Genomic DNA, 21490 nt, shown 5'->3' with positions numbered 1-21490 from the left:
AGAGAGAGAGAGAGAGAGAGAGAGAGAGAGAGAGAGAGAGAGAGAGAGAGAGAGCATGTGTGGTGGGCACTAGAAGTCAGTCACTAGATAACTGGTAAAACACCGAACAAACTGGGAACAACTAGTACCTTCCTCCCTCGCAGCTCAGGAGAATATTGAAAATGAAGTTTAAACGTAATTTTGATTGTCTTTTCCTATAAATTTAAAGTTATGCATTTGACTCCTTTTCTGTAATAACCCCAGTTGATCAGAAGCAAAAGAGGTGGCTATTTCGAAGAATACAGTTAACTCAAATATTCTGTGAACTTGTTGTGTGCCTCTTGCCCCTCCCCCTTCTCTCTCCTTAATGACCAGTTCCTACAGTTAGCATGTATAAAGGAAGAATCCTACACACTCCACAAATGTAATTTTATGTGACCTTCAATAATGGAGACACTGTGGACACAGCAAATCCACTGGAAATTCTTCAGAGGATCCTGAGGGAAATTCACTTGAGCACAGAGAGCTCCAGCTATCTCTTGCCATTGCATGCTTCCTTTAGGCTGTAAGAAGAAACCCAAGGATTTTATTTCTTCCCAATTTAAAGTATGGGATAGATGCACATACACAATGCATGTCTACTCACAAGCACGTCAACGGATGTCTTCAAATGGTCAACTTCAACATCTAATACAAAGGCTTTATCTATGAACTTGTAACCACTATTTTTGAACTGGCAAGTATCTATCAATATAAATACATTTATTTACACTCGTGTGATGGTAATTGCCATTATTAGGAATTACACATATTCAAAGTCAGTCTTTATGTTGGAAAATGAGAATTTTCATTTTGTTTCTCCAAGAGAGGACTCACATAAACTTGTAAAGGGATCCTGATGGAGACAGCCACTGTCAGTTAACTTTGCAGACTAAAACAGAGATATTAAATCTGCTGATTTACTGTCTTTCATATGAAACACCACCCACCAAGCCTTAGAAAGGACTATCACACTTCATATGGCTTATGCAACATATCCATGGAATGAGCATTTGTCAAAAAATAAATAAACAAACATTCTGCACACTAGCTTTGGTTAGCATTTCCTCTTCGTCTAGGTAGTTGGCTTGCAACAATTAATGAATACCCCGTGCAGCTGTTGTAAAATCTCTATGACACAATCTGTAAAGCGAGTTGAAGTTAAAGCTGTTGTTTGTGTTTTACATTGAAGGGCTTCTGAAATTTTATTTCCCATCTCTGAAAAAAAAAAAAAAAAAAAAAAAAAAAACAAAAAAAAAAAAAAAAAAAAAAAAAAGAACCATTTGTCACTTTTGCTTAAAGGCTGGCAGGGAGGTTGGTCCTGTGGTTCATGGATAAGCAGCTCTCCACACTTCAGTTTGCCAGTTTGGTCCAGGAGAAGGAAAGGCAAAGGTCCTATATTGCATCGAGGCTGTACATCAATCATTACAAGTCCTATGAGGGTTGTCACAGACAGCTACACTTCAGCTGCTCAATTAGAGAGGCCCAACGTTGACTTTCTGCCTATTAAACGTTCATGAGAGAGCATAAAGTTCTCTACCCAAACTCATTTCCTTATCTTTAAAGCGGTAATCTGTAATCCAGGGCCTTACCTGAGCTCACCTACATTGATAACCCTATTACTTTAAAACAAAATGATCGAGGCATGCTCTAGTGGAAATACTTTGGGGAATATCGGATAGAATGGTCATTGGGTTTTGTCTATTATTGATGGGATGATCATATCCTTTCTTGGTGTAAGGGAGGGACAGACACCTTCTTCATCATGTGGAGGGTAGAAAGATGTACACAAGCCAATAAGATGAGCATACACAAAATCTAGGAGAGTGTAAGTATTCAATAATAATTATTCTCTCCTTTTCTTTTCTTTCTTATAGTTTTGAGAGTTTTTATACATGTTATTAAGGTCATTGTAGGAGATGTGACTTCTTGGCTGTGTTCAACATAAATGTAGAAGTATTTAGCAATAAGAAGCAAGGTGGTGCTGCCTGACTTGTCTCAACCTCATTATCTTGCCTAAGAGCTCCTTGAAAAATCAATGTAAGCCATTCATGAAATCAGGACAGGCTGGGAATGCTGGAGTCTTATCAACTGTAAGTGATGTCCATGACCCTATGTAATCCTTAAGCCAACACTAGAGAGAAGGTTTTCTGACATCTACAAGCATGCTTCCAATGTAATACGGGGGAAGTTAATGATGCATTGCGATCATGGCACAGGGTGGTTTTGCAGTCCTCTGAATGACAGATAATTGAATGTCAGCAAGCAGAACTGAGAAAATTTGACGCTCGTGATAAAACAGCACTGTAGCAACAACAGCTGTGTCATCCCACGGGAAAGGAGTGGGGAGTTCTGAATAAGTGATGAAAAGAGAAAGCTGCTGTGTATGCTGAAGGGTGAGGAAGTACTTCCAGTGTTCAGGAAGTCAGTCTTTTGATCAAATTAGTTCTATCAAATATTAGCAAGGTTACTCAAGTTGACAAGACACATAGACATGTTTCTAAGAAATGGCAATAACCTAAGCCAAGTCAAGGAGATGTGAGGCCCTATCCTCCTACCAAAGAATTCTCTTGGACCACAAAGTGTTCCATCAAAGGTTAGTTATTATATATAAAAGGTGCTATATTAGAATTTTTATACTCCTGGTTTTCAAAAAACGAATTTTGGGGATAGCGTTTCTTAAAAATGTTGGGGTATCAAGTTTCTACAGGATTAAGCATATCCTCTCCCACTGAGTCCAGACAAGGCAGTCCTCTGGTACATATGTGCTGGGACCTCAGACCAGCCTGTGTATGCTTTTGGTGGTGGCTTAATCCAAGGAGGGGGTATGGCCCAGGGGGTACCTTCTCAGAGGCAAAGGGGGAAATAAAGGGAAGAACTCTGTGAGGGAGACCGGGAGGGGACAACATTTGGGATGCAAATACATAATTCATTAATAATAATTTTAAAAATGTTGGCAGTAGATTTGAGAATCAGAACACTGGGCAGGGTAGTCACTGGGCTTTATCTATTGTTGACGAGGTGATCATATCCTTTCTTAATTGTCCTCATCATATGGAGGAAAGAAGGATGTATACAAGCCAATAAGATGAGCACACACAAGCACAAAAGGGTGCAAGCACCCAGTGAAAATTAGTTCATCTCCTTGTTTTACCCTCATTTCTTGTAGTTTTGTGAGTTTTAGAGAAGTTGTATAAGCCTTCTTTCAAGACTAGGTCCACACAGACTCCTAAGTCATGACTAATTCCTTGCATCTTTGGGTAAGTGAAAAAATGTATGGTAGAAAAATTGGTTCAATTTTACCCCCCAAATAAATACATAATGTTACAAATAAAGCCTTTGTTCTATAGACAATCCCCAGAGGTAGCTTTATATAACAAATATGTCAAGGTACAGTTAGATAGTGCATAGATCAGAGGCCACAGAAAGTTATCTTGTAGGACAACAACAACAACAACAACAACAACAACAACAACATTTACTTTCTTCACATCCAAGGGTGGATCTAGCCAAAGCATGACTCATATTTTGCTAAAAAGATTTTTCTTTGAGGAAATTGTTCTTGGATAAAATACATACTCTGCAGACCAATGAACAGAGGCACAGTCAAGGTGTCACATGAAAGTGACTGAGTGACATGAACAGACATTTTGTACTGTCTGGTCACCAACTCAGTCCATTGGCAAGGACTTGAGGCTTTTCTCTCTTCATATGGCTATTTTGGTAAGAATTAGCTCATTTTCAAATTATTCTCTTATCATCAGTTCCTGGAATGAGACATCTTAAATAGGCTGTGTATTCTATAATGGTAAAGGAAAAATGTTTCCTTTCTCATTATTCACAGATAATCATGCTTGTTTATAATTAAATGGAAGATAAAGTGTCAAATAGGAAACCAGACCAAAAAATGCTCAGTTTTCAGGTGAACAAAGACTTAAATCCACCATCAAGCACAAGCAGGCAAGGCCACCCTGCAAGGCTCAGCTTCAGTAAGGAAGTTGGTGTATGTCCTTTGGATGACCTCTATGGGCAAGGGTGTACCATGGCTCATGGTACAAACAATAGAGTCCCACCCAGAGATCTGAATTCTTACCCTGTTCCTCACAACTGGCCTGTGAGAGTTATCAGATAGGTAATCTGTCTCCTAACATCTATTTTCTTACCAAAAGGATTGCAGCAGACCCTGGTCTCTAAGCCTTCTTCAGCAATACCTAAGGATCGGTGTACTTAACATGAGAATTCAGTTCGGATATGGAAACATGCAGCTTCCCACAGCTGGCCTGTGCTATCCTCAGGTCCATGGAAGTAAGGGTTTTGCTCTATCTTTTCCCAACAGAAGTACTTTATCCCCTGTCTTCTTCTGCCAGGTCTGGGACAAGCCTTCATCCATGGACCTCAGAGTTGCTTGTATCATTTCCTCCTTTTAAATCTATGGCTGCATTGCCATGGTTTAGAATCTATTTCTTAGAATACTTCATCCAAGTGACGACTGATAAATCTCAAGTAGCATTTTGATTGTTTTCATATTTTAAGTCCTTTCTTACTCCATTTCTGCTTTAATTACATCAACTTCAACTTCTCTCATTTAACTCTGTTGGAATGTTTAATGGTTAAGCACATTTTTTTTTTTCCTAATACAGCATGTTGGGATTCAATCACTTCTTCTTTACCTGAAGAAAACAAAAATCTAATAGATTACTGCTATGATCATGTTTTAAGAAAATGTAGCATTATTAAAGCGCAAAAAGTGAACCGAAACAATACATAGAATGAAGTGCATTAAGGCTTCCTCCTTTTCAATTAAATCCCCGCCCCCCTCTTCCCCCCACCCCCCAGCTTAAGATTAAAAAGAAAACTCCCTGGTCATCCAGATCAACACCTCCATTGGAAGGGGTCATGCAGAACTGATCAGACTGCTACACGCTGCCGGGTAAACATTGGAGATAGTTCAACAAGGTGGTGTCTCTGCGCAGCTAGCTAGACCTCCCAGGTGTGGGAATCCGTGCAGATGAATTCGATGAAATCAGAAAGTGGTTGGGTTTAGCTCTACTCATGGGCCGTGACAGCAGTCATGGGCATGACATCATTACATGTTTTCAATCCTGGTTGCCTGTGAGAGTCTGTGAGGAAGGCTTGCAGTATGCACTTCAGCACATTGCAGGACACAGGCACTTCCAAAGACAGTACTGAAGAGCAGCAGCCCAGTGGCACCTTGGTTCCCTGAGTTATCGTTTGGTAATTCAAATGTAGTCATTTTCAAAAGCCTTCCATTCAAATGCTATTAAAGTGGAAAATTTAAGCTACCATGGAGAGAAATCCAGTCACCAAATTTGGTGTTATTTTCACTGAACCTAGTGGCTTAACTAGGTAAAACATTTTTCTTTAGACTTCGTAGTATTTTTCAAATTTCCACTTCTGTTGTGGTTCCATTGGATTACAAGCAGCCAGTTTCAGGGTCTTCTGAGAGAAATTCCCTTCCATACATAATAACTGCTGATAGTTTTCAAAAACAATGTGATCCACCTGAAGAGAAAGAGGAGATGGGAATGAACTACAGACAAAACTTGACAACAGAGAGATGAAGATCTAATAAGCAAATTATATTTTCATTCCCCCAGGAACTCTCCTGAATTAAATTAGCGATATGAGCACAAGCTTCGGAAGATATCAAATTTGTCTCTGTCTCAAGCTAAGTGATCTAACTTCTCTGCCCTGTAATGCTTTCATTCATCAGGAAGCAAATGGTGATATAGCTGATAACTACATTATTTAAAGGAAAAAGTCTGGTTGTCACCTAGTCTATTGGATGGCTACTTCATTGATGGTGGTAAGCAAAAAAAAAAAAAAAAAAAAAAAAAAAAAAAAATCATGTAGTATGACAGAGAGCAAGCTTGTTAATTTATTAATCTAGCTCATGTCCTAGAATGTTCACTTTTATTGGTAACTGCTAGAAATGACACATTTTGTTTGTGGACTCATTATCTGATAATATAGAATGTCAAAAGTCCAGTGCACAGATTTAGTTAGAAAAAGACAAGGGTATTCCAGATAACCTTAATATTGCTGAATATTTATTAAAAGTGAGAGATAAACTATGGCTTTGCAATTTTTAACTTGTAAATCTCAATTTTCCATAAATATGGCCATAATAATTTTAGTTACTAACAAATTAGTTTAATATAATTTAATAAGTTAGTTAAATATAGTTTAATATAATACATAATAATATAATTAATTTTTACCCAGAAATAGGATGCTTTTATGCTAAAACATTTTAAATGCATTTCCATAAAATATTATGACTCTTACAAAACCTTGGAAATATGATGCTTGCATATATATATATATATATATATATATATATATATATGATTGTGCAAAGTAGGTAGCTTTGAAGCAAGTCATTCAACATTCTCTAGACAGTGTTCTGTGGCAAATGACAGAGGTAACTAAATCACTTCGTCCCCATCAAAAGTCACAGAAGGATCTGTGATAGGGAGGACTTCTATGCTCCAAATCTGGCTTTCGAGTGAGGGGCAAAGTTCAGAGCATCATGGGAGGACTGTCTAAGGAGCATTTAAAAATACAAATTTAGAAGTGTGTAATTTTAACTAGTCATTGCTTTCTAGAGTCAAACTCTGAAAAGAAGGAGGTTCTTGGTATCCATAGTCCTTCTCCATTTCTCTCCTTTAAGGCCTACCTATCTCAAGGACTGCTCTAGCTATGTCTTGAATGCTATCCCCAAAGCTGAAGAGTTAAAGACCTGGTCCCCAGGGTTGAATTATTGGAAGATGGTAAAGTATTTGAGAGATGAGGCTTCCTGGCAGATCCTCAGGTCAAAAACAACAAGGCTAACCTAAGATGAACTCAGAACTCTAAAACAGAGATGGTCCACCCTCTTCCTTTTAATTATCTAAGGTATTTTGCTAAAATGGTAGCAAGGGGCTTAAGAGAATTTGTATGACAATTGTCAAAAGAATAAAAGAAAAAGGAGAGAGAGAGAGAGACAGTCAGACAGATAGAGAAAGAGAGGGGGAGAGGGAGAGAGGAANAGATAGAGAAAGAGAGGGGGAGAGGGAGAGAGAGAGAGAGAGAGAGAGAGAGAGAGAGAGAGAGAGAGAGAGAGAGAGAGAGTCAATTACAGGCCATCAATCTCTGACCATCTACATACATTGCAACACAGAGGGGTTGAAATGCAGAAGACAATGATGTAGCAAACCACAGATTCCTGGTTTCTGTTATCTTAGTTCCTTACTTCTTCCTAACCAGCTTCCTGTGTAAGACTTACTCTTACATACTACCTCACTGTAAATCCTGCCCAACATTCACTTGTGCACACAAAGAACTTTTTGATTCCCCCTTTCCTTCTGGCCCCTTTGTTTCCTCCTTCAGTTCGGTATGTTAAGGAAGTAGGAGGTGTGACGTGTTTAGTTGACAGATATTCACGACATTTTCTCAAACATGTGAAAGATAAATATAGAAGTTTATACATTAATCATTCTCTATTTGGTACTATTAACAGACAGTAATCAGAATCAGTAAGGAGAAATTTTATATATATATGTGGAGAATGAGTAGATTAGCCCTGAGCTAGGAGCAGAAAAGAATGTCTGACTATGTCATCAAAAGAAGGACACCCTAACCAATGGGGCACCCCCAAAATAAAATGAATTTTTATTGGGGTCAGCTCTGGGCAGAATCATGATTTCTATATTGTCTGGTAACTTAGTTTCATTTCTGTTGCTGTGATAAAATACCAATAAAAACAACTTGGGGGACAACAGTTTATTTCAGCTGACAGTTCAAGATGACATCCCACAATGGGTGGGTAGTTTCCCAGTGACAGGAGTTTTGTGGGACTAGTCACATTTCATGAAAAGAGATTAGGAGATCAATGCTATGCATTTCTCAGCTCACTTTACTTCACATAGCCCTTTTAAGCAATAGTCTCACTTAAGAGGAAGCTAGGTGCATATGTAGCAGAAGATGGCCTAGTCAGCCATCATTGGGAAGAGAGGCCCCTTGGTCTTGCAAACTTTATATGCCCCATACAGGGGAAGACCAGGGTCAAGAAGTGGGAGTGGACAGGAAGGGGAGCAGGGTGGGGGAAGGGTATAGGGGACATTCGGGATAGCATTTGAAATGTAAATGAAGAAAATATCTAATAAAATAAGTTTAAAAAAAAAGAGGAAGCTTGGTCCTTCCAGGCCAATTAACATAATCAAGACAGTTTCCCCCTAGGCATGCTCAGGAGCAGTAACCACAACACCAGTGCCTGCAAGACATTAGGTGGCTGCATGCTAGTGAGATGACAGAAATTTGAGAAGACAGTCTTGAGACTATTCCTGTTATTTCAAGATTCGTAGACAAAGCTTCTGACCTCCCATTTGCTTCCAACAGGGACTGGGAGAAACTGAAATGGACTTTGAGATTGAATGCAGCAGCACCTCGGTGGCTTGTTCCGATCACCACCGTGGTACAAACCTTCTCAGCAAGGTGATGATGTGTTATCACCAAATGCAAAGCTGTCAACAGACGCAGAGTCACCCTCCCTTAATCGGTCCCTGCAGTGCCTGGAGAGTCTTATCTGTGGACCCACACGGAGGTAAAGAAATGACCCCTTTCCTGGAACGAGGGCAGAAAGGGGAACTGGAATCATTCTAGACAGCAACATTTGTAAGAAGCGTACAGTCTCTTTCTTTTTCCATGTGTTCTACCTCTAGACTCTTCTGGTAACCAATGGGAATAAGTTTCAGCAATACTCATGACATTGTCGTTTATTTAAATGAATGATAGAATCTAGGATGATGGTACCAATATAGCGGAAAGAAATGGGTGCTTTTAATTTAAACCACTGAGTTGAAAGAAAGTTTGAAAAGAAAGCAAACAAAATTCAATTCAATTAAAATGGGGCAAAAATGGTCTTTATGCCCCTGAGTGAAACTTCACACTATCTCTATTGTTACAGTTGGCATTTAAGGCTTCGGACTGGGGAAGCTGATAAAGAGAGTGTTATGTCCCCTTTGACTGAAAGCTGACTTAAAGGATGGCACAAGGTTTGCTTACCAGTTCTGGATGGAAGGCAGATGCTGGTTTGTGCAGCCATCTAAGCCTGTTGTTTCTGTTGTCACAAGGGTAGAGTGTCAGGGATGCTTTATCAGGGATGGGTGCCACACACCACTCTCTGTGCTTAATAAGTCTTACCCAGGAATAATTAAACTGTTGAAGCTGTAGGGAATGGGAACAGGTCAGGGCATTCAGTAAGCAAGCAGAGGCAGGGGAAGTTGCCAGACATTTTATTAGCAATAGGTGAGACCATGTGACGTCTGATCCAATGAGGTATGTGCATTATTTTATCTGCCCACAGTCATATTTTTCACTGTTATGTTGGAGAGGAAGACGGTCTCTGTGGGCTTCAGTAATGATTTTTATATGTCTAGCATACGGTATGCTCTCAATAAATATTACCGGAAGCAGCGGATGTTGTTAGTACACTAAGTATATCTCTGAATATAGATGTTATTTCCAGTGTTATGAGTTACAGGCAACCTGGGTGCTAAGTATTGGAATGTGTAAATCACCATGCAGTTAAGATCCCTATCCATCAGTGGGTTTATGTGAATCAAAGCCCAGCCTTAGATTTCTTTAGTGGGAGTTACCTTACTTTCTTCTTTCAGATTCTTACTTGGACTCAGATTGACTTATTCTAATGGATGGAAAGTTATTGAAATGTGCCCTTGCCACCATGTAACATCTCCCAATTCATAGGATCAGCTCTTAGGGTAAGTCCAGACTGGAGGAGTTAACAGGGTCTGAAATAAGTACCACTTCAGGTAATTTAATAGTGTTTCTAATCCTCAAAAATAATTTGCCGGCCGTGGTGACACACACCTTTAATCCCAGCACTTGGGAGGCAGAGGCAGGCAGATTTCTGAGTTCGAGGCCAGCCTGGTCTACAAAGTGAGTTCCAGGACAGCCAGAGCTATACAGAGAAAACCCTGTCTCTAAAAACCAAAATAAATAATAATAATAATAATAATAATAATAATAATAATTCGACAGTAATTTGAAAATAATTTAAGGTTGGTTAATTATTATTATCCTAAAGCTCTGGTCCTTGTGAAATTTGCCATAGAGGGGGGCAGTGAAGTCCAGGACAGAAAAAGCATTGCAATGCTTTCCCTCTATGAATCATCTCTAATGTAACTGGAGGATCTTTTATCTGCAGTATTAAACATTGAACCAAGGACTTTACACATGAGAGGCAAATGTCCTATCAGTGTGCTACATGTCCTGTCCTTTTTGTACAATTTATTTTGAAACAAAGCTTACCATGTAAGCCACTGTAGCCTTGTATTTGGTACATAGTCTGGGAAAGCCCTAAAGTCATTATTTTCTTGACTCGACCTCTCTAACAGCTGGAATTGTAAGCCTGTGTCACTATGACTGGCTTCAGGTTAAGGCTTAATTTAGACTATAAGGCTATATTAAAGAAAAGATAGCAAGTCTTACCACTCAAAGAATAGTCCCTGAACCAGCATCTTGTCACCCAGACACTGGTGAGAAATGCTGGAACTCAGCCCCATTGTGGACCCTGTAAGTCAGTCTCACCTAACAAACTTCCAAGGTGGTTTTTGTGAGTATCAGTGTCTGAGAAGCCTGGCAGCAGACTGGGAGGTTATATGGTTACTAAAATAGGCAGAACATTACTGTGGAAAGAGTTCAAAAGTAAAAATCTAAGAAGACTTGTAGTTAAAGGGACAGGAATTGAGGGTAAAGCTAAGTATTTCATCTTTTCTAAGGTGTTCTAGATGAACACAAATCCAGTATTAAACCTCATCAATTCTGACCCAGTCAAACTAAAGTCCTCTGCATTCCCGTCCTTCTTATTACTCAAACAAACCGCCGGCAAAAGAAGCTCAAAAGGTTCAAGAGGGCCAAAGTATGATGGAGTTTTCTAGTAGGAGGTGGCTCTATTACTCGTACTTTGGTCCCCCCTTCCCAACCTATTGGTATTCAAGAACAGAAGTTGGGTTTTCAGCGAAATACTGATTTTACAGGTATGCTAAGCTCCTATGGTGATCATTTTAAAGGGATAAATTATTGAATATTTTAATATAGTTAAGACTAATTCTGTAGTTGGTTTTTCTATAACTTATGGCTTTCTCCACTATGAATTGTTAATAAGCAAAAAAGTTGCTTCTTTCAGTTGATTCTTTAAACTTATCATCTTCTCTCATTCCTAATTATGAAAATGTTTTCCTTGGCTTCAGGCTTAGCATCCACAGAAGATTTACACTGACAGACACGCCTTCTAGTCTAAGGGCAACTTGGGAATAAGATGTAGCAAGGGGATGTGCTTGAAAATATAAGCCACAATGCTTAAATCAGGACAAAGAAATAATTCAGCAAGCCAAGGGCATCATTGCGAAAGGATCTGTCTGCCAAACCGTGATCTGCAATCTGGGGGGAATGGTTTGTACACATGAATTAGTGTTCCCAGGAATCCGATTTAACATCCAAAGCAGATAACGGTCTCCACTGTGGTGCAGGTGCTGGAGAGGGTGGGGTAATCACTTGGAGCTTGCCTACATCACAGCATCCTGGCCCCACACCCTCTCCCATTCACTGTGCTCTGATTTTTGTGGCCATTTATTGAAAGATTTTTTTTTTCATCAAGGATCGTAGTTTATTGGATGTCTCCTTTAAAATTCAGAAGGAGAAAAGTTGAGGAGAGGAATGGAGTCAGAAAATGAAGCTGACTCCTCAGGATGTCAGCTCAGAAGCATGGTTTTTATATTATCTGTTGATAAACTTTTAAATTCATTATTATAGTTCTATGCATGCATGTATGTATGTGACACATAGGCATGTATGTCACAGCTGGTTTGTGGAGGTCAGAGGAGTAGTGTGGAATTGATTCTTTTGGTACATATCCATGTGGGTCTCAGGGATTAATCTCATATTCTATAGCAAGCCCCTTTACCCACTGAGCCATTTTGTCAGCTGTATTTTGGGCATTTTTGTCTTTATCACTACATCCAACATCTCCAGAGTACCCACCATTCGATAGTGCTTATCAGTCCCTATGTGTTGCCAACTCATTTCAGATAGGCACTATCTTCACTGCTTCTTTCAAAAAAGTTTAAGACTTTGTGTATGTTGAGCTAGTTTTGCATGGATAAAAGCCAAGAATAAATGCATCACAGAGCAAGGACTTCAGTAACAACCACGTTTTCTGTTACTGCTTCTCTGTTGAGTGGCACTTCCTTATACCAGACTATTGATTCCACTGGCATTGAGAAATCTATGGATTTCTCCTTGACAGAGGTCAGTTGTCATGTGAGCCACAAGCGTGCTCATCACTATTCATGGCCAATACAAAGAGACAGAGAACCCAGGTTGAGCCTACCTGACTGCTCCCATCGCAGTCCTCCAGGGTGACTGTGATATTTTCAGTGGAAACACACTTTCCCAAGGCCATATTAATAAGCTACGAAGCAAAATACAAAATGAGCATTAAGGACAGACATGTCTTAATGTACAATGAAACATTCAGACACATTCAGAAAATACAAAGTAGATGGTCATAAGGTTAAAAGATGATTGATAGATTAGCAAAAATCTGCATGATATGATTTTCTTGGTCACTTCTCTAAAAGAGACACAATGTCACTCTGTCACAGCACAGCTGTCGGTTTAAACTTGTGATTCAGTCACAGTGGCAATGAACATTAGCTTGTCATTAACTCTTTGCTGGAATGCCGAATGAAAGTGAGCAAAAAGTTGGAGTAGACAGTAAGGATTTGGGAGGGGAGGGTTCAAATTGCTCTCAATGCATAGTTTAATAGTCAGATTCCACACCTTCCATTTCAAACCAAGAGTTAGAGGCTGTGTTTCTTGGCTGACCCCTCTAAATTATCTGACCACTTAGGTACTGAATCATAGATAAATTGAGTCCTTCAGAGAACAGCAGATTCCAGCTAATTCCCTGGCAGACTCTTTCTAATGACTCAGTCAAGCTACGACTCATTACAGGAAAGTCACGAACGCTAAAACAGAGCCAAACATGAGGGCCCTTTCTGGCAGACTGGAGTTTTTAGTGGATTTACAGGGTCAAATATGAAGGAAGCTTTCTCTCGGTCACCATTTAACGCAGACAATGTTGAGTCCTTTGACATGCGGGCAGGACTAACAAGATGGTAGGTTAATAATGCAATTTAGCTTTTTCAATTTACTGAAGGTATAGAGGAGGAATTATATGCATTCCATAAAAGCCGGAGAAGCTTGGGAGATAGTGAGCATGTTTGTGTTCTTTCAATACCGAGCTCCAGTTCTGGGGTGCTGTAATAATAGAGGCCATGTTGGCTACAGGATCATTAGATTTTATAGAGGGGTGTCTAGTGGGTTGGTTTGTCCTTGCAAATGCATAGCTTAGCTTGAAGAGTAAGTAGGGAGTGGCTTGTGGGGTCAGAAATACAGAGAGAAGTCTGAGAAGCATTACTGCAGTCTTGGTAAATAGGCAGAATGTTCCCACAGAAACATATGGGAATGGGTGTGGGCATGTGGGGTATGTGAGGTGATGAGCAAGTCAGAGCTGGGATTGAGCTGTTCCACACAAAGACCACCTTCTGCCAGTGGGTTCTAGGAAAAAGGCTTGATCTACTAGCACAGGGAGAAAATATGGAAGCTAGTTCCTGTCTAGGAACCTGAACCCTCACACTGAATAAAAATAAAGATGTGATCTTCCTGCTGGGGCTAGGAACCCTCACCGACCTTCAAGGAATATAAACAAACATTGGCGGTTTTAATAGTTGGCATTTCTACAGTGTCTGACACAGGGGAACACAAATAGATTCTAGGAGGACAGATTTCCATTAAAAACAAAATCTTCAAAAATGTTCCATTCGCAGCTTAAAATGACAAATACATGCACATCCACCATCAGTAGGTCTGAGCAGGGGCAGTGTGGAGGATCAAGAAATGGCACTCTAAGTTCAGGGAGCACAAGCATAGAACAATTCTGCAGTTCAAAGGAGAAAATTAAAACCCTAATTGTTCTTTTGGATCCTAGCAGAGAACCACGTTTCATATCGTCATGGCTCAGTCAGAAATTCTACCACAAAATAAGTTTGGAAAACTCTGGCTCCAACACAGCTAAGCAAGTTGCCTATCCTGGGACTTTTCAGAATCTTCCAGAACACAGATTCCCGGCTCAGGACACTGTTTCCTTTCCCAGATCTTCTTGACTCCTGGCTGCACAGCTAGCATTGCCCAGAATATGGTCTGGGGAGGCTTAGTTTATGTAGTTTTCTTGTTGCTATTGTTTTGCTTTGAATTCAAACTGTTCCTTCCTGCAGGCCTTGGAAGACACTGGAAGCTAGGGGAAAAAATGTCTCCTCCCTGATCCTTCAATGCAAACTACTTCAAGTTAAAAAAACAAACAAACAAACAAATAAACAAACCAAGCACCGAGTAGATTTTATACTTTTTGTGTTGAATTGTTTCATTTTCCCAATGTCAAAGGTGGAGGTTTCTGACACTTATTTATGTAATTGTTAAACTTTAGGATTAGGCTGTTTGCTAACAACTTACTCTAATAAAAAACAGTGTTGATGAAGCTGTTTATTGATTTAAAATACCATTGACTTTATGAGAAATTACAATAAAAAGTAACATTGATTGGGCATAAAATTCAAGGTGTACAGGCTGGACGATTGCAAAACATGAATCAAGAAACAAACAGATTTTAATTTTTTTGCAGCTTTTTCCTGATTATAATGGTCTACTGAATTATATTGGAAGAAAAAAAAAACCTCAAAAATTTAAAATGCTAGTAACACCATTGTCAGAAGAAAGCAAATGGTATCTGCCTGAGGTAGAAAAGAAAAGAGAACAGAAATACAAAAAAAAGGGGGGGTCTGGCAATATCTGGTGAAATGTATACACAGCATTTTCATACATTAGGGCGCAGGCATCGGCAGGCGATTTCTTTTGTTGAGGAGGAGAGCTTTTCAAAGATCAATGGCAATTTACAAAGGAATCAATCCAAAGGTAGTTTGATTGCACCCTCTGGTGGCGAAAGTTCAGTAATGCTACTGTTCAGATTCTCTGGAGAAATTTATTGAGCCTTTTGGTGGCCATCCTTGTTTGGAGGACAGAATGTAAACATGCAAGTGATGTGTTTGATGTGGCTAAGGCCAATCAGTCCTTCCTACTTAGTTATCTAAAGCAGCTGATGTCTACTTTGACCTACCCCAAATCCTGCTGTACTCTTGGGAGCTGTTCACAACACTTTGTTATAAATAAGCCAGGTTACATGTATTTATTGGTTAAATTATATAAAATCAGAACAAATATTCAGAATGCTCTCATGTTTTTAATACTCTCTCTGGGTTCCTATGGTAGGACAACAGCATCATTTTTTTTAAATCAAGTCTTTGTTATCATGAGATTTGACAGGCTGGGAGAGGGGCTGGTTTATACCTTCATTTCCTAGGAAAAGCCAGAGACCAGTGTTCTACTGACAGGCAAGTTAGAGATCTTCCTGAACATGGGGGTGGGACTATGAGTGAAAACATAAAAAAAGTGAACTAAGAGACTAATCCACAAATGTAAACATGAGCTCAAGTGGAGGACTGGCATGTCACATGCCATCACAGGAAACTGCACTCCCGGGTGGACTCCAGGCTTTCTTTGCTCCAGGGTCTTAGCATCTCCAAGTTTCCCTTTGCACTGTGCCCCATTCAAACTCTTTGCCTCAGTTTACACGTTGTAAAACTTCCTTTAGTGCCTTGACTATTTTTATTATTTTTCAACCTCTCTACAAAAGTTTTTTAGAACCCAATTAAAGTCTATATTTCCCCTGTATTTGAAGCTTGTATTCAACCCCGTTGAAGAAGAAAGGAAATATAGAAAGAAAATTACCCACAAGGCTCTACATGAACTGACTCTCGTTTCTCTCCCTAGGATTCACCATTTATCCCCTGACAGTTGCATCCACCTCGCCATATCTTGATTGCCACAGCCTGTCCTGAGTTGTGTAGGAGTTGTATCTCCATCCCTCGCTCTCTCGGAGCTGGGTGGACATTTTGTCACAGACCTGGCTTCTAATCTTCTGACAAGATTTCTTGACAGCATGCATTTAAAGGGCAGCAGCACTCCTGGTCCGTTCCTTCATAAGAGCCATCATATTCTGTATCCATACTGTTTTTTCTTATTATCCTTGTTCTCTATTCAGTGTCAAAATCCAAAGGAGGCTATGAAGCCTACATCCTGACATATTGCCTGGTCTCTTATGTGCGATGCAGGTATGTGATATTTGGTTATCAGTCATCATGACATATGATAGATTTCCTCAGATTTACCTCTAACAACTCTCATCTATCTATACTTTCTCTTAGTGGCATCTGTGCCTTCTGCTTAGAGTATAATAAGTCATTCTTTTCTAAGCATGCTTGAAGGAGTTTCTGTTGTTTTAGCAAATGGCCTTGTTGACTTACCACACCACTAGCTCTCACAACGGGCGCCTTCAAGTCAGGAAAGACATTGTCCAAGTACCACTTGAAACTTTTGCACTTCAGTTTCTCCCGCAACTCCCTTTGCTGGGTAAGGTTGCCCACATCCAGCCCTTGGTCTATGAAGTGATCTCCATGGCCATAGAAGAGCTCCCTGTAGTCATCAAGCCAAACCTCAGCAACCCGCACCAGGTTCCGTTCCACCGTCTTCATACGGTCTTTGGGGAAGGAATATGGATTGTCATTTCTGAATATGTGGCCCACTCTGGAACAGGGAATGATCTCGATTTCACCACCGCACATCCAGACCTGGGGATGAGTCAGTAAAAAGCACTGATTATCAAGTGGTGGTTCATAAATCACAGGCCATTAACAATGTCATAGAACTATCTGGAGACACTCTCTCAGCCTGCTAAGTAGGACTCGCAACTTAGAAAAGCATTTTCACAAAAGAAAGAAAAAAATCCAGCAGGCTTATTTAATTTTGTATATGGTGGACTGATTTCTGGTCCATGAAACAGACTGTTTCCCTTTCTAATCATCTATGCAAATTTCTCATTATCTCTTTTCTAAAGAACTCTTTATAGAACCCCAATATGTGCTCTTGTTTGGATTGAATCAGGAAATGGTTATTGTTGTATTTTTATAAAAAAGAGAGACCAGAGATATGTTTGGTGGAGGCTCTGTAAGGTGTGGGGGAAGGGAGTGGCCTCTGTGGGCCCATGCTGAGGCATCCCTTCCCCCTGAGGTACCAGCCACATGGAGGTATAGTATAGAATGGAGTTTTTCAGGGCATGGGGAGTAGAGTTGAGAGAAAGGCAGAGAGAGAGAGAGAAAGTAGAAGAGCAAAGGTCAATCATGGAGAGGGGGGGTAGGGGAATGGGGAAAGAGGGGGAACAGGAACAAGAGTAGAAAAGAGCAGGAAAAAGAGGAGAGGGCAGGCAGCCCCTTTTATAATGAGTCAGGCACACCTGGCTGATGCCAGGTAACTGTGGGGCAGAGCCTAGACTAAATGCCAACAGCTATGGATATCCATTTGTTCACCTTACCCTTCTTTGGGAGACTTGTAGGCTCATGGTAACCAATTCAAAAGTTCTTGGTCAAGACATCCAAAGTTAGACCCATTTGAAGAGAGAATGCCCAGCCCCATAGGAAAGCCACTGGTAGAGTTCTATTGTTCTTGCTAAGGTTTTCCTGGATATGAGTCAATGATGATGTAAGTCATTACAAACACAGCCTCCAAAGATGCTGTAGTACAGACTTAGTTTGCTAGTAGACTGCACTGGAGGGATTCGTTCTCATTTAGATTAATCAAGATTACTCATTGCAGATATTTCTACTGCCTCCAGTGTATTAGAGAGCTATTCCAAGAGAGCACTGTATGCCACAGATGAATCCCAGAGTAATTTCTATTAAGTAGAAATCCCATAGCTTTTATGCAGAAGAAAAAGAAAGTAATTCCCTCATGATTAGACATAGAAACACTGCTGTGGAATATTAATTCCAATAAATTTACAACAGTGGTTGATTCTTCCAAGTTAAGTCTGGGAAATGAAACACTTGATCCATACAACATATATGATTGGATTGGTAAAGGGAAGACAATTGAGAATCATAAATGCCTTTGTGTGTGCATTCATATGTGGTGATGCTTGAGTTTACATGTATGTGGATTACACAGGTAACAGAAGGTATCTTAATCAATTGCTCTCTACTTTAATTTTTTGAGCAGTTTGTCCTACTGGATGGGGAACTTACTGATTCAGCAAAAGGAACTGTAGATACTTTACGATCACCGCACTTGTCTTCCTATGTGAGATCTGCACTCAGATCTCCATGCTTGTGTGCCAATCTCTTTAGCAACTGAGCCATCTCCCCTGTCACTAGAATGGTAAACTTTAAAGTAATAATAATAATAATAATAATAATAAACAATTAGTAGTGGATACCTTGAATGATAGCTCCATATTTTCTCCACCCCAAACATCAAGACCAGGGTCATAAGTTCCAAGTTCATAAAAGTAACTTTTGTCAATAGAAAATAATCCACCTGCCATAACTGGGCACCTACAACAAGAAACAATTGTGTTAAACCTTTATCCCATGGCAACTTAATTTCTAGAGTGGGTCCTCTGTGTGGCTATGTGGGAGTTTGGAGGTATTTCCAGATAGGTACAGGAAGGTCCTGGGATGGAGCCAGAAGTTTGGCCTTAGTGAAGTGCTTCTGGATCATGGGGAGTAAGCCTGATTAGGGTTGAAAAAGACATGGGTAGAACTATGATTCTTATTTCTCAATTATATTCTGACTCGACCCCTGGGTTTTTTTTTTTATGGATTTCTCTGTGTCAAAGCTAAATTGGATACATTTCGAATTGAATTTGAGGGTCGGGTAGCAAACTATATTCTCAGGAAACTTTGCTTGCTTTGATAAAGTCTTGAATAGAGCTATAATTTTGTTATTGGTATTTTTTTGAGACAGTCTCTCACCACTGTTGCCTAGACTATCCTTAAGCTTGCCACTCTCCTGCTTCTGACTCCTAGTTTTGAGATCATAGGTATGTGACATCATGCCTAATTGATGACTACAATTCTTGCCGGTTTTCAGAACTATATAGGATAATTTTTAAAACCTATTTTCTGTCTTTACAGAAGGACTTAGGACTCTCGTCTAGTCTTCAGTTTCACACACTTACCTTATTACATCTGTTTCTTTAATTCCATTTTTTGCAACAACATCTGGAGGGATTGTTTTCCAGCCAAAGTTCATGGGCCAGGTGAAGACACCTCTTTGGAAGTTGTCCACCGTCATGTAACTAATTCAGAAAAAAAAAATCAAACAAATGAAACGTGCAAATGCAGTTTTCAAGATTATTTGTGACTCTGTTGACTTCACTGACACAGCTTCATGACAAGCTCATGTATGGGACAGCTGCTGATACATATGATTCTGCACCGTTACCTCTGGGAAGCTTATAGATATGATTCACACGGGTGGTTGGCTGGTAAGATCAATTCTTTCAACTTAAATTCATTTCTCAGTCTATAATGACCATTTTAGAAGAAGAAACAACTTAGGAGAACATATAGACTTTCTGTAAAGTCTATATGGATATGACTAGAAATGAGAATAATAAATATTTGGAAGTTCAACTGACTAGCAAAAGGGATGAAAATGATAATGAGCATTCAGATTTATTAGCAGATAAATATTGGTATATTGGTGAATTGATAGCTTCGGAACCCAAGATATTGATCATGTCTTTTTACTTCTTTGGTTAAGTAGGTCATGCTTCTTAGGTTCTAACATCACACATGTGAGGACCGTCACTCTGTTACTCTCTGGTGTCAAGGTATGGTAGTGTTACCTCATGTCCTTGTCATTTATGACTTCAATTACTGGACAGGCCACTTTCTTTCTATTTAAATAAACTCTTTCCAGAAGAGGTTCCAGCCAGCCCACATTACACTCCACGTGAGAGTCTAGGAATGTCAGCACATCACCTGTAGAATTAAAAAAAATCATTGAAAAATTCAGTACAATATGGCAAGTGCATATAGTTCATCATTAAAGGTGTTAGGGATTGTTCAAGAGGCATGACTGTAAACATGAGTGTTCTTTTTGCACTGAATTCTTGGTTCTTAGAGGTTCACTTTTATAATAATACAGAGAGAGTTCAGGGATAAATATTTTGTAGAATAAACACGACTCATGATTAGAAACAACTGACATGCTAGTGACAAGCTTGCTTCTCTGTTGCTGTAATAAACCATGACTAAAGCATCTTGGGAAGAAATGATGCAATCACCACCCACCCATTGATGGAAATGAAGGTCTGCTCAGCTTGCTTTCTTATACAACTTGGACTGTTGCCCAGGGGTGGCACCATCCACAGTGGGATGGTTCATCCCACATTAATCATTACTAAAAAAATAAAATAAAATAAAATGCTCTACGGTCATGCCCACAGGCAAGTCTGAGAGACACTTCTTCATTTGAAGTTCTCTTCGTTCTTATTATTGTTTTCACTGACCACTCCAGGACCTGGCTGTTCAGGTAGCATGTCTTGCCATGTATTATCATGTTTGAGCAAGTATTGCCATGAAGTGCCTCTATTCTGCCCAGTGGTCTTATCTGTTTCCTACTACAAGCTTTTTAAGTATAGACTATTTTAATTTCTACTTAGGAGATAAAGATTGGAGGAACAAATAGCTGGGGCAACGTTCCAAGGTAATTTACCTCGGGTGCCATGTAATAGTATGAAACAACTCATTACATAGCTCACAGTGGGGCTCCAGAGCTGCATTCCCTCCCTCCCTGGCCCAGATCTACCTAGTTGATATTCTCATTCATCTGTTGCCAGGACTTGAGGGAAGGAGCACCTGCCTGAAACATATTTTGGAATTTTTATATTGCTTTATTTGGGGAAAAGGAGAATCTCCTACGCACAGATACCATTGCTCTACTTTCAGGTATTTTATGTTAAAGTAAAATCTCGGGATTGTGTTAGATAAGAAAATAAGGAGTCCCATGGGTTGCTGGCTCCAAGTAGTGTTTCTAATTGTGGTGGGACCATCACAAGTGAGGCTGTGCTAAGGCAGAGACTGAGAGGCACGAGGAAATGTGGAGAGGTGTGAAGTACATACAAATAACTGTGTCCTTTTTGCTTTACCCTATGGTATACATCTAAGATCTGCCTAATGCTCACTCTTAACAAGTGGCTAGTAGTCCTTACTATGTTTTTGATGAATAGTTTAAACTCAAATTCAGACTAACTTAACCCAGTCTTGGTTTTAACCTGGCATAATTTTCTGGTTTCTAGAGCTGTGTACTGGTAATGTTGGTTTGTTTAGAGATGGGCTTTATGAAAAACAGTATCAGTTACAAGAAGAAGAAGAAGAAGAAGAAGAAGAAGAAGAAGAAGAAGAAGAAGAAGAAGAAGAAGAAGAAGAAGGAG

General features: G+C 39.7%; 1 protein-coding gene across 1 annotated transcript in view; it reads right to left on the bottom strand.

Annotated features, from left to right (window-relative positions):
* Nucleotides 1-5351: 5351 nt before the first annotated feature.
* The window catches only part of Galnt5 (polypeptide N-acetylgalactosaminyltransferase 5), a 41635-nt gene continuing 25496 nt past the window's right edge, over nt 5352-21490 (bottom strand). The window contains exons 4-10 of the mRNA XM_021194385.1: nt 19901-20036; nt 19229-19348; nt 18485-18602; nt 16521-16844; nt 12431-12511; nt 9085-9246; nt 5352-5541 (exon numbers count right to left, since the gene is read on the bottom strand). Of these exons, the coding sequence (XP_021050044.1) occupies nt 5401-5541; nt 9085-9246; nt 12431-12511; nt 16521-16844; nt 18485-18602; nt 19229-19348; nt 19901-20036 (1082 nt within the window). The 3' untranslated portion in view covers nt 5352-5400. The remainder of the gene's footprint in view (nt 5542-9084; nt 9247-12430; nt 12512-16520; nt 16845-18484; nt 18603-19228; nt 19349-19900; nt 20037-21490) is intronic.

Source organism: Mus pahari, chromosome 3 (assembly GCF_900095145.1).
Source record: "Mus pahari chromosome 3, PAHARI_EIJ_v1.1, whole genome shotgun sequence".
NCBI lineage: Eukaryota > Metazoa > Chordata > Mammalia > Rodentia > Muridae > Mus > Mus pahari.
The sequence above is the reverse complement of the archived record's forward strand: the minus strand, read 5'-3'. Positions and strand labels throughout refer to the sequence as shown.